The sequence below is a fragment of the Elephantulus edwardii genome, unplaced genomic scaffold, assembly GCF_000299155.1.
Source record: "Elephantulus edwardii isolate Elephantulus edwardi_28Jun2011 unplaced genomic scaffold, EleEdw1.0 scaffold00014, whole genome shotgun sequence".
Taxonomy (NCBI): domain Eukaryota; kingdom Metazoa; phylum Chordata; class Mammalia; order Macroscelidea; family Macroscelididae; genus Elephantulus; species Elephantulus edwardii.
The window spans coordinates 16487422-16502791 of record NW_006399764.1 but is presented as its reverse complement, the minus strand read 5'-3'; the positions used below and the strand labels follow the sequence as shown (position 1 = coordinate 16502791).

The 15370-nt window shown below is 36.6% G+C and overlaps 1 protein-coding gene across 1 annotated transcript in view; it reads left to right on the top strand.

Annotated features, from left to right (window-relative positions):
* CCDC171 (coiled-coil domain containing 171) overlaps positions 1–15370 on the top strand; it is a 313076-nt gene that overhangs the window by 177784 nt on the left and 119922 nt on the right. Inside the window, exons 21-22 of the mRNA XM_006881285.1 lie at positions 9293–9438; positions 11536–11590. Coding sequence (XP_006881347.1) covers positions 9293–9438; positions 11536–11590 — 201 coding nt within the window. The remainder of the gene's footprint in view (positions 1–9292; positions 9439–11535; positions 11591–15370) is intronic.

Below are 15370 nucleotides of genomic sequence, written 5' to 3'. Positions count from 1 at the left end.
TATATAAAATGGCTGAAATCACTGGTAAAATATTTAATGTACAAAAATTCACCCAATAAAAAAACTTAGAAGGAACATCCTTTTAATTATGTTTATGTCTAAAAAGACAAAGGTTTCTTTTTCTTGTTTTAATTTGACCTTCACATTCTTTTAAACAGTCAACACTTATTTATTCAGCTCATATGTGGTTTACTTTTAATGATAATAATTAAGATATAACATGTTCAAGATTGTCACTTAAACTCTGTATTATCACAGAAAATACTAATGTGAGGACATTTAAATTATTATCTTTAGAATTAAGTTATATCATAAAACATTCTTGAAATGGAAAGATTCTTCTAACAATAACTTCTTTTAATTTAAATGTTGAGAATTCAAATATATGAAGTCCTTTATAAATTATTCATATTTCTTCAAGTTCTTCTAAGACAGTTGTTTTAGGTAATTCTCAGCTGATTTCAAAACAGCATTTAAATTCTAAATGATAACTTTCTACCACTTAATTCACAGCTTGACTCATTTAAAATGCTGCCAGGGCATTAAGCAACTTTTTGGACATCCGCATAGCTAGGATTGTCAACTCTATGAAGTTTTAGAACTTGCTGACTAATCTATTGCTACTAAGGCCCCTGTGTCTTCTGCTTTTATTTCTCTGGCATTTATTGAGAGGACACATTTGCACTGCTTTTATCATAGCAGCCCTGTGATGACTGTCACTTGTAGATGGTATCTGAGGCATGTAGAGTCACCAAATGCAGTTTGCTTTGTATATTGGGAAAACATTATTGCTGCATTTCTGCTTATGTGTCATATGCCATGATAAATCTAGCTATCACTTGTCTAACCTATGCTTTTCTGAGCATGTTTTCCAGTTGAAAAGGCTTACAGGATTCTCTTTACCCTCTTCTCTTTATGTCATTGACACAAAGTTTTAAGCATATCTCTCTCATACTTCATTATCATCTAATGCTTCCAGTCTGCCAGAAAGAGTTTTGTGATATTTATCTAAGACTTAGAATAACCAGGAGTCAGTTTGTTTTGAATATGGCTGTGAGGATCTTTATATAAATAAACAAATTCAAAATTCATTGCCACTGAGTTGGAGATGACTTATAGCTGACCCACCAGTGGGTTTCCGAGGCTGTAACCGGACAGACCAGAGGAGATGGTCCAACTTTCTCCCAAGGAGCTCCTGGTAGACTTGAACTGCCCCAAACCCACTAAATTTAGGTTGACAGTGCCAAGCTCCTGTGGACCATACCACCAGAGCTTATCACACACACACACACACACACACACACACACACACACACACACGTTGTTTTTGTTGATTGCCTTTGAGTCTAGGACAACTCATAGCAACCCTGTGAACAAAAGGCCTGAAGCCTCTCTACAACTACTGACATTCATCAAAGTTCATAGAGTTTCCAGAGGCAAGTTTTTTAGGAAGGAGATGCCAGTCTTGCTTCTAAATGTATATATATATGTATTTTATTTATTTTTTTTCCTGTTGCTGTTGTGTACTGTTAATTCAGAACTGACTCATAGCTGACCTTCCAGAAGGTTTTCAGAGGCAGTAAATCTCACAGGAGTGAATTGCCTGTCTTTCCCTTGTGGACCAGCTGGTGGATTTGAACTGTGTATCTTTGGGATAGCAGCACAGATCCTTACAAGTACCAGAGATCTCTGTATGTATATATAAATAATTGATCATTGTAATTTTAATTTTAAAAGTTAGCTTTTCTATTTCTATTTATACATTTATATAAGTAGACTTTAGGAGAACATTTCCATAAGAGTATGTGAAACTGGGCTACATTAGACCTTTGTAACAGAATCTTACTGCAGATTTTGAAAATTTAAAGTTGAATTTTCTTTGCTCATTTGCTCCGTGTTATTAATTATTCATTATATGGCTTCTTTATAAAAGTTGCTTATTTTACACTTTTCTGTGTTAGTTTCTTTTTGCCATCTTTTTAAAGTGTGGTAGAATGGACATTTTGTAAAACTTCACGTATGTTACAAAAGTGATTAGGACCCATGTCGCAGTCACTCAGTGATTTCTGGACAAAATAGAATTCTCTAGTGGTCGTGTGAAGATAGTAGAACTGAAGACAGACAGCTCAATTTTCTTTTTCCAGTTTTTTTATCTTAATGCCTTGAGATGCTTTTTGGAGCCAATCTCAAAGTGGAAAACTTTATTCAAAAGTTATGGTTAGCAGCTATTCCATTCTAGGAACATACTCTGAGGAAAAATGGGACTGAGACACAAATGGAGATTTGTACTCCAATGTTCAGAGCAGCCTTATTCACAATAGCAAGAACATGGAAAACCTCCAATGTCCATCAGTGAATGAATGGATTGAGGAATTGTGGTATAGTCACATGATGGAACATGATGTAGCAGTAAGGAACAATGATTTCAAAAATACTGTGTAACGTGGGAGAGGCTGGAGAGCATTAAGCTGAGTGAATGGAGTCTTGAAAGGACACATGCTGCATAAGATCATTATTGTAAAATAAAAGGATGACTAGTAAGATGCGTACAGAAGTCTGAAGGAGGAAGTGGAGGGGGGAAAACGTGGGGTTGCAGAGTTTGGTGGGCAGAGGGAGGGCGTGAAGGGATGAGGAACATCCAGTGGGGATCTGAAAGGATGAGATAATGGTGGGCATAGATCAATGGGGATTGATGGTATAAAGCGCTGTGCATGGGAATGATCACAGTGTATAAAAGACCATGTGAGGGATGGAATGTATGAAACATAATAGATAGGAAATTTTGTTGTTTTTTTAAAATGTTATTTTATTAATTTTAATGAACATTTACAGAGATTTTGGATTTCCATTCGTTCATTGGTGCACTTTTCTCCCTGCCCAGCCCCGCCTCCCCTCCTGCCCCCCCCCCCCCGCCCAGTTCGCTCCTCTCTTTGAAAAGTAAAGGAAAAATTCTTTCATTGGTATACAATCCTCCCACACCCCTCCTACTGCCCCGAGTATACTCGACTATGCAACCTTAATTCTGGACTCTTGTGATAATCATAGTACCCTATCATATATCGCTTTTAAATTGTTCTCTCCTTGATCTGTTTCAATGCAGTATACATAATTTATCCAGTTTTTCTCAGTCTTATCCCAACCCTGATTTCAGTCCCATTCATTAACAGTGGCACCATGCAGTCACCTTTTGTGACTGACATACTTCACTCAGCATAATGTCCTCCAGAGTCACCCATTTTTAATCATATTGCATGAGTTCCATGTTTTTCAATGCAGCATAGTATTCCATTGTGTGAATAGACCACAGCTTCTCTATCCATTTGTTTGTTGATGGGCACTTGGGTTGTTTCCAGCTCCTTGCTATTGTGAACAAAGCCACGATAAGCATGGGTGTGCATATATATCTGCTTGGATGTCAGTTATGGTCTCTTTAGGGTATATTCCCAGTAGTAGACTTGCTGGGTCAAATGGTATCTCTATTTGCAACTTTTTGAGAAAGCGCCACACCATTTTCCACAGTGGTTGCACCATTTTACACCTCCACCAACAGTGAATAAGGGTTTCAGTTCCTCCACAACCTTGCCAGCATTTGTTGCTTGCTGTTCTGTTAAATTTTGCTATTCCTACTGGGGTGAGATGAGATCTCATAGTTGTTTTGATTTGCTTCTCTCTTAGAGCTAGGGATTTTGAATATTTCTTCATGTGCTTGTTGGCCATCTCAATGTCTTCTTTGGTGAAGTGTTTGTTCATACCCTGTGCCCATTTTTCAATTGGATTATTTACCTTTATCTTGTTGTGGTGACAGGAAATATTTTAATTAATTTTAATAAAAGTTTACTCTTCAAGGGTTTCCAGTCATTCATTGTTGCACTTTTCTCCCTTCCCACCCCTCCCCCACAATTTGCTCTTCTTTTTTAAAGTAAAAAAGTAGTTCTTTTCTTGTTATACAATCCCTCCTCTCAAGTTCACCCCACTGTGCAGCCTTCATACCCAATCATATATCCCTTGTAAACAGTTCTCACCCTTATCTGTTTCAGTGCAGTATAGGATAGGAATTTTGTGTGCAAAACAATGTACAATAAAAGAAATAAAAACCCCAGAAGTTATGGCTAGGTGATAGTAAATGTTATCCCAAGGAAATGAAGTAAATGTTCCACAAGATCTGGGTGTTGCTGTATCCTGCTCAGTACCTCTTATGCTCTTTTACCTTGCATGTTGTAAATGACTAACTTTCTGAAGACACCATTAGTTTTTCGTCTGCAGGAATGCGGATCCATAGGTATTTTCCATTAGACAATAGGAAGTCTATGAAAGTGCTAATCTCTGGGCACCCTCTTCCTGCCTCACCTAACAGTCTGCGGCTCTCCTGTACCGCACCCTAATGGGGGAGAACTCGGTGGATGGCTCCCTCGGCATCCGGAAATAGTCATAGGAGAGATGTGCACACACTTCTAGAGAACTTTCGTTTTGTACTTCACCTCACTTATGAATCAAATATTCTATTCCAAGGAATTAAATTTGTAAATTTTATCTTGAAAGTTATTGTCCAGCAAAATGATAAATGTTGCATATTATTTGTAGTTTTGAATTAGAATTTGCTGATATAAAATTCTCCAAGAAATAACCGTTTTTGTTCTTATTTCTTTCTTTCTTTTTTTTTTTTTTGGTACCCCAGGTGGGACACGATTGTTCTTATTTCTTGTGCGCCAAAAAAATTTTCACTTCAGAAAAGACTCACACTAGTTATGGTTGCACAAACTGTGAATATACTAAAAACCATTGCATTGAACACTTTAAAAGGGTAAATTGTACAATTGTTATAAAAGAAAACAAAACACTTCCACTGAGCAAAATAATCTCACAAGTGAGAAGTAGTAGATAGAATTTCAATTCATAACAACAGTTTGTTTTGAAAAATTACTAGCCTTCATAAACATTTCAGACCTTGGAAATACAAAATGACATGTGACTTTAAAAAAATAATGGGACTGGTATCAGGGTTTGGGTAAGAATGAGAAAAGCTGGATAAATTATGTATACTGCATTGAAACAGATGAGGGAAAGAATACATTAAAAGCAATATATGATAGGGTATTCTAGTTATCACAAGAGTCCAGAATTAAGGGTGCATAGTGGAGTGCACCTGGGGTGGTGAGAGGGGTGCAGGGGATTGTATACCAAAGAAAGAATTTTACTTTTACTTTTTCAAAGAGAGGAGCAAACTGGGGGGGAGGTAGGGGGGAGGGCTGAGCAGGGAGAAAAGTACACCAATGAATGAATGGAAATCCAAAATCTCTGTAAATGTTCATTAAAGTTATTCAAATAAAATTTAAAAACAAAAAATAATGTGTTGATATTCAATATTTCTTATAGAAATATTGTGTAAGAGTATGTTGCTTATAGAAACTTTAGCAACTGTAGTTAAGAAAAAAATATACATAGTGTGTGTGTCCTGTCCCAAAGTCTTCTGCACATAATCGTTTCCTCCGTAGCCCTCGAGCCTGCCGGGTTTAATAGTGGTAACTTGCTTTTCATCATTACCTCAGATAAACAACCAGATGGAAAGATCTTCTTAGTGACATAGTGAGAACATTGACCAGTGTGCCCTGACTATGAGCTGTGTATTTAAAAGCAAGCAATGATCATCATTAAAAAAAATACACTAAGTATAATACATTATTATGTATAATTATGCTCGTGAAATACAGCAGCTTTAGAATTTGCTTGTAAAAATTGCCTTAAAAACCTTGGAATTTAAAGAGAAAACTCAGCATCTTGGATAAGATATTGTTTCCCGGAGAGGTGGGGTATTATTCTGCTTTTTAAAACACTTGTTATCATCTATAGCATTAACTTTTCAACAGTTAAAATCGTTCACAACAATGTTTAAAGATAAATGCACTATCAGGCTTTGATTTTTTTTTTTTTTAAATATTAAGACCTGAGTACAAAATGAGGGCTGTATTGTGGATTAAGTGAAATATCTCAAGGCTGTGCTGTTCTGATAGCTGAACCTGAAGTGACCTTTCTCAGACACAATTACAGAGCTGTATGTTTTTCCTTTAATTTCATCAGGGGTTTAATTAGTATACAAATAAAACTTCCCTTATCTTCCTTTCTACCTAATTGGCTTGTCTTCGCTTATATATGAAGTATGTGAAAGTGGGCTGTAATTAGGGTGACCGTGTTAACCTCTTTTCCTCAAATGTACTGTTGCCTAAAGGCCTCAAGGCCTAAAAACAGTGCTTTGGATTATTGCTTTGCAATCACTATGGCTGCCCCGTAGGTTTTCTCATGAGCAGAAGGGCTTTGGGTGCTGCAGGTTCCCACTGCTTAACAGGATCTTCATTCTTCTCCCCACTAAATGTTTATTGATTATCTCGCTGTTCCAGGCTCAGCCTCCAACAACTTAATATCAGGTGACAGTCGGGAGAGTTCTCCAAGTAATTAGAGTTGAGCATTGGGGGAACAATTAGGAGCAGAGTTATTAAACTTGATTTATCCTATTCTCTCCTGAACAGTTTCTTGGATATCAGAACATCACACTTTCGCAATCTACCCTGCTTGAGAAATTAGTGGCTAACCTGCTGCTTATCATTGGTGCCCTGCTGCCTGGAGGCACACCCTCTTGGTTTCAGACATTTGGTTGGAAATATTAGAGTCCATAAAGTTTATCATGGGTTTTAATGAGATCACTCTGAACAGGAGGAGAAAAAAGCTGGACTTGAACAACATATAGAGCTGTATGTTTTAAATATGTCAGATAGTCACACGTATAAATATTAATATGTGTGTATATATACATGATGTAAACTCATATGTAAATACATCTCTTTATCTTCTTTAAAACTGAGTGTTAGATAGAAACAAAATTTATGAATATCAGCATGAAGGTCATCCTTGAATCACTTTTTATGTCTTGGTATAATATATGTACCTAGAGCCATATACCCATTGATTTATATTCTTTCACGTTCTCTTTCGACCCTTTAAAATGAGAATTGTTTGCAAGTTATACAACTATGATTATTTTTAAAAAACACCTTTTCATATTCACAGAGGACTGTGACTTTTTTATTTTTATTATTTTGTGTATGTGTACCATCAAACCAGATCTGACTGGTACAGGAGGAGACCGTCCCTTCCTGTCCAGCAGAGCATCTGGTGGACTCGAACCGCGTACCTCTAGGATTGCAGTGCAGCCCCCCGCCACCAGGCCACCAGAGCTCGCCAAGAACTTGACTTTTATGTCTGTTAATACCACTTTTGTTCCTCTTCTGTAATTGAACAGTCCTTCCATAGACTTTTCAGCTGTGTCCTCAGATTTTGGCGTAGTGGTGTTCGATGACTCCCCAGGAGTCACAGGAATACACAGGAAAGATCTGAATGTTGCAGTCTATCTTCTGTGAAAAGTCAGTTTGAAAATGATTCCCGAGTCCTGGGCTCTCTCATATTGGACAAGCAAACTTCAGTCTGGACAAGGGGCAGACAAGCACCTGATTGCTGGGAAGCCCTTGTACAGATTCCCTCCTCTCTTTGAAGTTACGGAGCAAGAGAATGTCAATAGACTGGTCCAGATTTATTATTTCTGTTGGAAAAAAGAATTCAAGCTTTATGCATAACTGGTGGTGGATCATTAATTTTATCTTCATATCTAAAAAAATAGCTTTTTTATTACCGGGAAGATGTCAGAAATACCAGCTTTAGAAGGACTAAAATGGATTTTACTTTTTTAAATAATGAATTCTCATGATACTCCAGTGACTTAACATATCAGCATTACCATGGAAAAAGTGGGGTTAGCATGACTTTAGAAAAATTTGATTCCTTGTCTTTTAAAAGAGTTACTTTGAATCAGTGATTGGTCCCACAGTGAGATGTTCATGAAGATTTGTTAATAGTAAAGATTCAAAATTAAATATGATATCCAATAAGCAACTACAGTTTGCTTATTTTTAATTCCTCAACATATTTTTTTCTGGTAGCAACTTTATTATTAGACAGGTGAACTACAGAATTGAAAAATTTTTAACATTTCAAACTACCTGGTTTGAGTAATGATTGCTTTCAATCTGTCAGTGTTCAGAATGGATTAATTGTTTTAGCTTCATGTGGACAACTTCAGTTTTTAATACTACCAATCATGAATGCATTAGAAGAATAGAGTTTATAGAGAGTTTAGATGTGAAATTATAGCATTTGGTTATTCCTTAGTAGAGTTTTGAAGCTGTAGATGTTAATGTTGGCTAAATGTAGAGCAAGAAGAAAAAAATATGGATATATGCATTCAATCATTGAACTCACTGTCAACTAATTTTACTGAAAACTGGTAAGCTCCACTTCCATAAATCATGAGGGAATGAGCAAATTTTCAGCATTAAGAGAAAAGTCCGTTCTACTCTGGATCTAAGAATTAAAATGAAGAAAACATTCCTTTAAATTATAAGTCTTTTTAAAAAAAGACTAAAAAAGCCCTAAACTTTTAAGAAGGTGTGCAGTCATATCTTTAAATTTTCATAGTAAGTAAATATTTCAGATGAAAGCAAAGACTGAGCAGCAGATTTTGTCCTTTGTTGACTAAGACAATATCTGGAAACATAAAGTAGTTTCAGGCCTGTTGTTCACTGTTGGTTGAAACTTGTTGATCAAATATGTGTTACTACTATTGACATCATAGTTGCTTGGAAACTAGTAACTGATTTGTACTTAGAAACCAGTGAATTTTATTCTGGAGTAGGATTTGTCTACTGAGAAGTCTATAGCACTCCAATAACTATTGCAATTAAATCTCCAAGAAAGTGTTGATACTTTTTAATCTTGGATTTTCCACTCCTTTGTTATAATCTACCTTCCTCATAATTGCTGTCTCTTTTTTTTTTCTCTCTCTCTCACACACACACTTACTCTCTCTTTGCATTCTCTCTTTTTAAAATAGACTTTTAAGTTTCATGTGCCTTTTCCTCTTTGATTTTTTTTAGTTTTTAAAACAAACCTAATTTAGGATTATAATAATCACCTATTTTGAACAAGCAACATTTACCTTGCGATATTTAAAAAAAAAACCAAAACCAACCGTATCCTATAGCCAAAAATCTTTTAAATCATATCAGTTCTATCAATTCTAATTAGTAAATATGTAAAATTTTTGCACAGAATTTGCTAAACCTTGATGTGGAGTGACCCCAGTCTACTTCTCAGTCAGTCTGTATTCCTCTTTGTTTAATAGCCTATGGCATAAATTGAAGTTAATTATCAGGGCTGACAAGTAACTCTGTTTTCTGTCTGCTCGCAGAGTCTCTCCGAGGCAAAGATGGAGCTGAGAAGAAAAGATCAATCTCTGCGTCAGCTCAATAGACATCTTACCCAGCTGGAGCAGGACAAGCGTCGGCTGGAGGAGTGCATCCGCGATGCTGAGAGTGCCCTCCGCATGGCAGCCAAGTGAGCATTTGGACCTTGGGGAGATCACTTAAAACAGACAAAAGATCAATTCTTACTTTCATGCTCCGGGTTTTAGCCCTGGATAATACAGTGTTAGAAAACAAAAGTACAGCTGTCTCGCTTTGAAATTCTCTGATATATCCTCAAAAAGGAAAACTCTTAACTCAACATGCTAAATGTATATTTTATCGAGAAGCCTCAGCAAAGGAGAAGTTGCTATCTAGCCTCTCATTATGTGTGCCTGGGCTCCATCGTAGGGCACATGTTTGAGTCCTTGCTTTTCATAAATGTGAGACCTCAGATTCTGTATTTGAAAATTTTGCATAGAGTCCTTGTCTTCTTCTCTCACGTATTCCTCATCCTGTTCACCACACTACCTCCAAAATTTTGCTCTGTGACTATTATAATATGCTAATGCTACAAGTAGCAAATAAATGTTAGTGCACAATAAAAACTGTTAGTGACAGTCAGCATGTCTACATTGGCACCTTTTTGAATGTAAGAAGATCATTGGAGATAGAAAATTCATTTTACTGTCATAACTGGTTATACTAAAATATTAAATAGAAAATAGGATGCTGTTTCCACCAGGAACTACTATCTAAATACAATGAGAGTTATTTTTCTTTTAACCAAGTAACCAAGTTGGCATATATTGTTCCCTTGGGTGAGTTTTTTGTTGCACGTATCTAATTTCATGAAATACTTTAAGACAATCCTTTGTATAATAGTGTGTCTAAAAGAAAAATTTATATAAGAATTATAGAAACATTTTACTTTAGTTATTTTATTGGTTTTGAAATTTTGAATTCCCATACTTGCAAAAATATGTTAAAGTATTTTTTTTTCCTTTTGAGAGAAGCTCTCAACTGTTCAATATCATGAAATACAACTATAAACTAGATTGCAGGATGGAGAATCTGAAAACTTAAGCTACTCATAAGTTTTGCCACTGGCCTTGGGATATTGCTCATACAAATTGAAAACGTGGATTCACACAAAGCCAAAGTAATTAAACGCTTGAAAATAGGTCTCTGGAAAAATCACACAGCTATCTAAGATTGCACTGTACTAGTGTATGTCATTGTAATTTTTTAAACTGTTTGACTAAATCAATTTTGTATTGTCATTGTTGAGACTCAGTTCCCTTCCATCAAATGAAGGACTTTGTCTACTTAATTTCCAATGTGTCTGTATGGCTCTGAATGTTCTCATGGCTGTGGGACCAGTTTATAGAACTTCTGAATCTTTACTGTATGTCTTCACACATTGCTATTTGTTGATATTCAGAAACTGTGACCATGCCTGCATGTTCTTATAAAGCTAAAGAAGCTAATTTGAAACTTGGAGAACTTATACACTACTTGCTATTTCGATCTGAGGTATACTATTTTTGTTTTTAGAATTTTCATTTAGACTTTTAATTTCATTATTGAAGCCAAAATCAGTGGCAAGAACTGATAGAAGCTTGACTAGAAACATGCAATAATTCTAGCTATCAAGGTCAAGAAGCTAGAAACAGTGACTATCTAGTCATGTCAGTTATTATAGGATAAATAACCTATGTAGAAAAGAAAACATCCTTATACAGTGTATTGTCATTTTTAATACCCCATCACTAAGATTGTAAATCCTTTTCAATGGAAATCAAAAGAATAAAATTTTTAATTTCATTAGTATGTTTCATTCACGATCAATAATATAGTGGGGATTTTCTTCTTTTTTCATTTTGAATCTGTCCTTGACCCCTCCTTATGCCAATTTAGGACACTAGCTTGATCTCTTTCTCTCTGTCATTGCTGTCCAGTTGGAACCATCTCATAGCTTACCTTCTACTGGGTTTCCCAGGCTCTAAATTGCATGGGAAGAGATTGCCCACCTTTTCTCCATGGACCTCTGAGTGGATTCAGACCCCTGGAAAGCATGACTGTGGACTGTGCCACCAGATCCCCCTTAAGGGAATTAAGATAGGATCAAGTGTGGGAATATACTGGAGAATATAGCTAGGTGTCACATTGTGGAAGATCAATGATAACCAACCCATATTCTTTAAAACAAGGCTTGGTTTCCCCTAATGCCTTATCTTATCTTTTCTAGAGATAAAGAATGTGTTGCCAATCACATGAGGACAGTAGAAAACATGCTACATAAGGTAATATTATTTTCTTTAATGTTAATTAACTTGTATTATGACCTTAATCTTAAGTCAATTTTGATTTAATCAGTATTTAAAAAATTTTTTTTAAATCAGTATTTAAAAAAATTTCTATTTATCAATATTTTTATTAAAATCACACAAAATAGAACTTTCTCCAAATACAAATTAACAAAATATACTCTTACGGATTCGCTTGACTGAAAATTTACATTATGCAGTACCATATTTTAAACTAGTTCCTCAGAATTTACTCAGGCACGTGATAAAAATATGAAAATAGTGGTTTACCCAAACTGATATAATTGCACTTTGATTATTTGTGGTCTTTGCTGAATGAACTGGAGGTCATTTAAGTATCTTACATGTCTCATAATCATAAAATGTTTGACCACACCATCTAACCTCTTACCACTCTTAAACCTACAGTTCTGTGTGTGTGGAGGCTAGGAGAGGGAGAGAGAGAAGCGGACAGAGACAGAGCGACAGACAGAGGCAGAGAAAGAGAAAAAGAGAGAGGGAAAGAAGATAGATCAGAAGAGAGAAAGTGTGTCTGTTAATGTGTTGTCTTTGACAATATTTGTCCAGCTTAATTGTGCTTTAATGTTATTTGAGTTTGAATTTATGTTCCTCCTTTACGTTATTATATCGAGGATCCCACAGACTGCCAAAAAGAACACTCAGCTATGTCTTGGAGAAAGCGTGGCCAGAGTGCTCCTTGGAGGCAGAGATGACAGGCTTCATCTCACATACTTTGGGCATGTTGATAGGAGAGTCTGTTCCTTGGAGAGGAACATCATGCTTGGAAAGGTGGAGGGTGGACAAAAGAGAGGAAGACCCTCCACCAGGGTGTGGCACCGTGATTGCAGCAATGGGCTCAAGTGTGTCAGAGATGGTGAGGATGGCACAGGACATAGAGGACAGGCTTCAGGTCCGTTGTTCATAGGATTGCTGTGGGTCACACTTGACCTGACAGCACCTAGCAACCACCACCACCACCACCTCTGCACAGTGACACCATTTTCAATTCTAGTGCTGCCTTTGATTTTAGGTTTAGCTGGAAAGCTGACTGCAAAACCGGGCTATGGCTAGTAGAGATTTACTTTTGTTTTACAACATTTTCCTCTTCAGAATTTTTAGCTAATTTATTTGCTTTTATGCCTTTAGAAATGTTTGCCTCTGTGTTCTGTATCTTAAAGTATGACTTACCTTCCAAGATTGAAACAAATGCATTTTTGAGCCATGGGCTCACGTATGTCAGAGCTGGTAAGGATGGCACAGGAGAGGCTAGGCGTCAGATCTGTGTCCAGTAGAGTCTTTATGGCTTGTACCTGACTACAGCATTAAACATCAACAAGAATAGGTGAGGGTGGGTTGGTTATAAGAAAGTGACAAAGACAACCTGTCAGAAGCTCTCTAGGGAAGTGTAGGTGCACCAGCCATCATGCGAGAGTTTGCAGGGAGATTTTTTTCTGACTACCTTAGGCTTTTTAGGGGAATTCACTTGCTTTGGAGAGAAAGTTCAAGGGAAGGTCCAGGCCCTTCATGTTAGAGTGCTACTTACACGGAAACTGCAATAAGGCTTACTTTTTATTGTTGTCGAGTACCGTCAAGTCAGAACCGGCTCCTAGCTGACTCTCTAGTGCGTTTACAGAGGCAGTGAATTGTACAGGAAGAGGTTGCAGAGCTTTCTCTGTGGAGGTGGTGGATTTGAACTGCATGCCTTTGAGGTGGCAGTTCTGTTCTTTACCACTAAGCCACGATAGCTCCTACAAATACTTGTAGTCTTTCTCTTTGACACATACAATATAAGTGCATCAACTCTCCCAAAATAAAGTTTATTTTTATCTGCTGAGCTGAATGTTAGTACTATTTTTTAAATTTTTTTTGTACTAAACTTTATAAAGTAATCCAATATACCACTTTTTAAAATGTAGATATTATATCTTCTCTTGCATTTTAGAGAACTTAACATATTTTTAGAAAACATAGCTACTTTGTTGAAACTTATTAATTTCTGAACTTAAAATGGTATTTCACAAAAGTATTGACTTGATAATATCTTTGAAATCTCATTTCTACTTATACAGCATTTAATAAAGATTTACAACGTGGGCAGGTGTGTTGGAGTCAGTGAGATTGGCTCGGGATAGGGAGGCTTCAGAGTTGTTGTACATAGGACTGCAGGTGATTCGACGGCACACAACAACAACAACAACAACAACAACAATTTACATTTAAAAACAAGTAGCTCTTAAGACCCGTGTCTGTGGGATCAAATTGACAAGAGCAACTAAAAATATTAAGTAGGAAACTTAGGGGGCAGTGAATGGAGGAAGGAACACTAACTGATTCAGAAAAGGGGGCTGGGAATGGCTGTATAACTGACTGAAGAATAGAGTCCACCTCAGAGGATAGAAATGTTAAATAAGTGTATGTATATATTGTCCTGTGCATCCTTTTAACAACACAAAGAAATTATTCTTTTTAACAGGCATAGAATTCTTTCTTTAAAGTAGAAGAATTTCGTTATCTATTTTCTATTTATAAAAGCTCTCCTGTTTGCATAGTTGTTGAGTACTTAGCTGTTAACCAAAAAGATGGAGATTCAAATCCTCCAGCTACCCTGTGACAGAAAACGCGGCTGTCTGCCCCATAGAGGTTACAGCCTCAGAAACCATGGGGACAGCTCTGCTCCACTGAGGGCCTCTTTTAGTTGGAATTGACAGATGATTTAGTTGGTGGTGGTGTGGCGTGAGCGTGTGTGTGTACATACAATCATATATATTATATATCATTTATGCCAGTTAGTTTTTACTGCAGGTCAGAATTTAAGGTTTTATTAGGGACAGGAGAAATAAAACTGTCATCATCACAATTTTCCATAAAGAATATATTTTATGCTTACATGTTTGTATTGAGTTAAATTTTAGTGGCTTTTTATTTTTTTTGAGAAATCGTTGTCACTTAAGCCATTTTAAAGTGTTCAATTCAGTGGCTTTCAGCATGTTCATAATGTCATGCAATCATCACCACTATCTAATTCCAGAACCTTTCATCACCCCTCAAAAGAAGCCCTATTTCAGTGAAGCAGTTAGTCTCCCTCTCTCTTCCCCCTCTCTCATCCCTGGCAACCACTAATCTCCCGTGCTGTGGGCTTTTCTGCTCTGGACATTTCATATACAGGGAATCATAAGATGTTTGTCTTTTGTATCTGGCTTTCATTGGTATCCTGTTTTCAGAGTTTATCCATGTTGTAGCATGTCTTTCCTTATTTTTAAAATAACTGAACAATATAGTCCATTGTATGAACAAGCCATATTTTGTTTATCAGTTGATGAATATTAGGGTAGTTTCCACTTTGTGAATATTGCAAACATTACTTCTGTGAATACTTATGTACAAATTCTTACTTAGATACCCTTTTCTGTTCTCTTGAGTATATATACCTAGGAACAGAATTACTGGGTCCTATGGTAGTTTATGGTCATCAGACTCAAAATGCCCCATGCCAGTCCATCTCATCTCTCCAATGCCTAATATGTCAATATTTATGTGTTCCATTTCTTTCCTAACAGTTTCTGCTTTTCCTTCATTCATGGTTCTCACATTCCATGTACCAGTCACTAGGGTCTGCTTATAGCTGTTCCTCCTCCCTTGTGTTTCCATACTTGATGGTTCTACCTAGGTTGCCCTTTTTGTTAATCTGCGTGTGTTCTGTTGTGCATAGGGTTTTCAGAGGCCTGCTATTTCAGAAGTGGGTGGCCAATCCTTCTT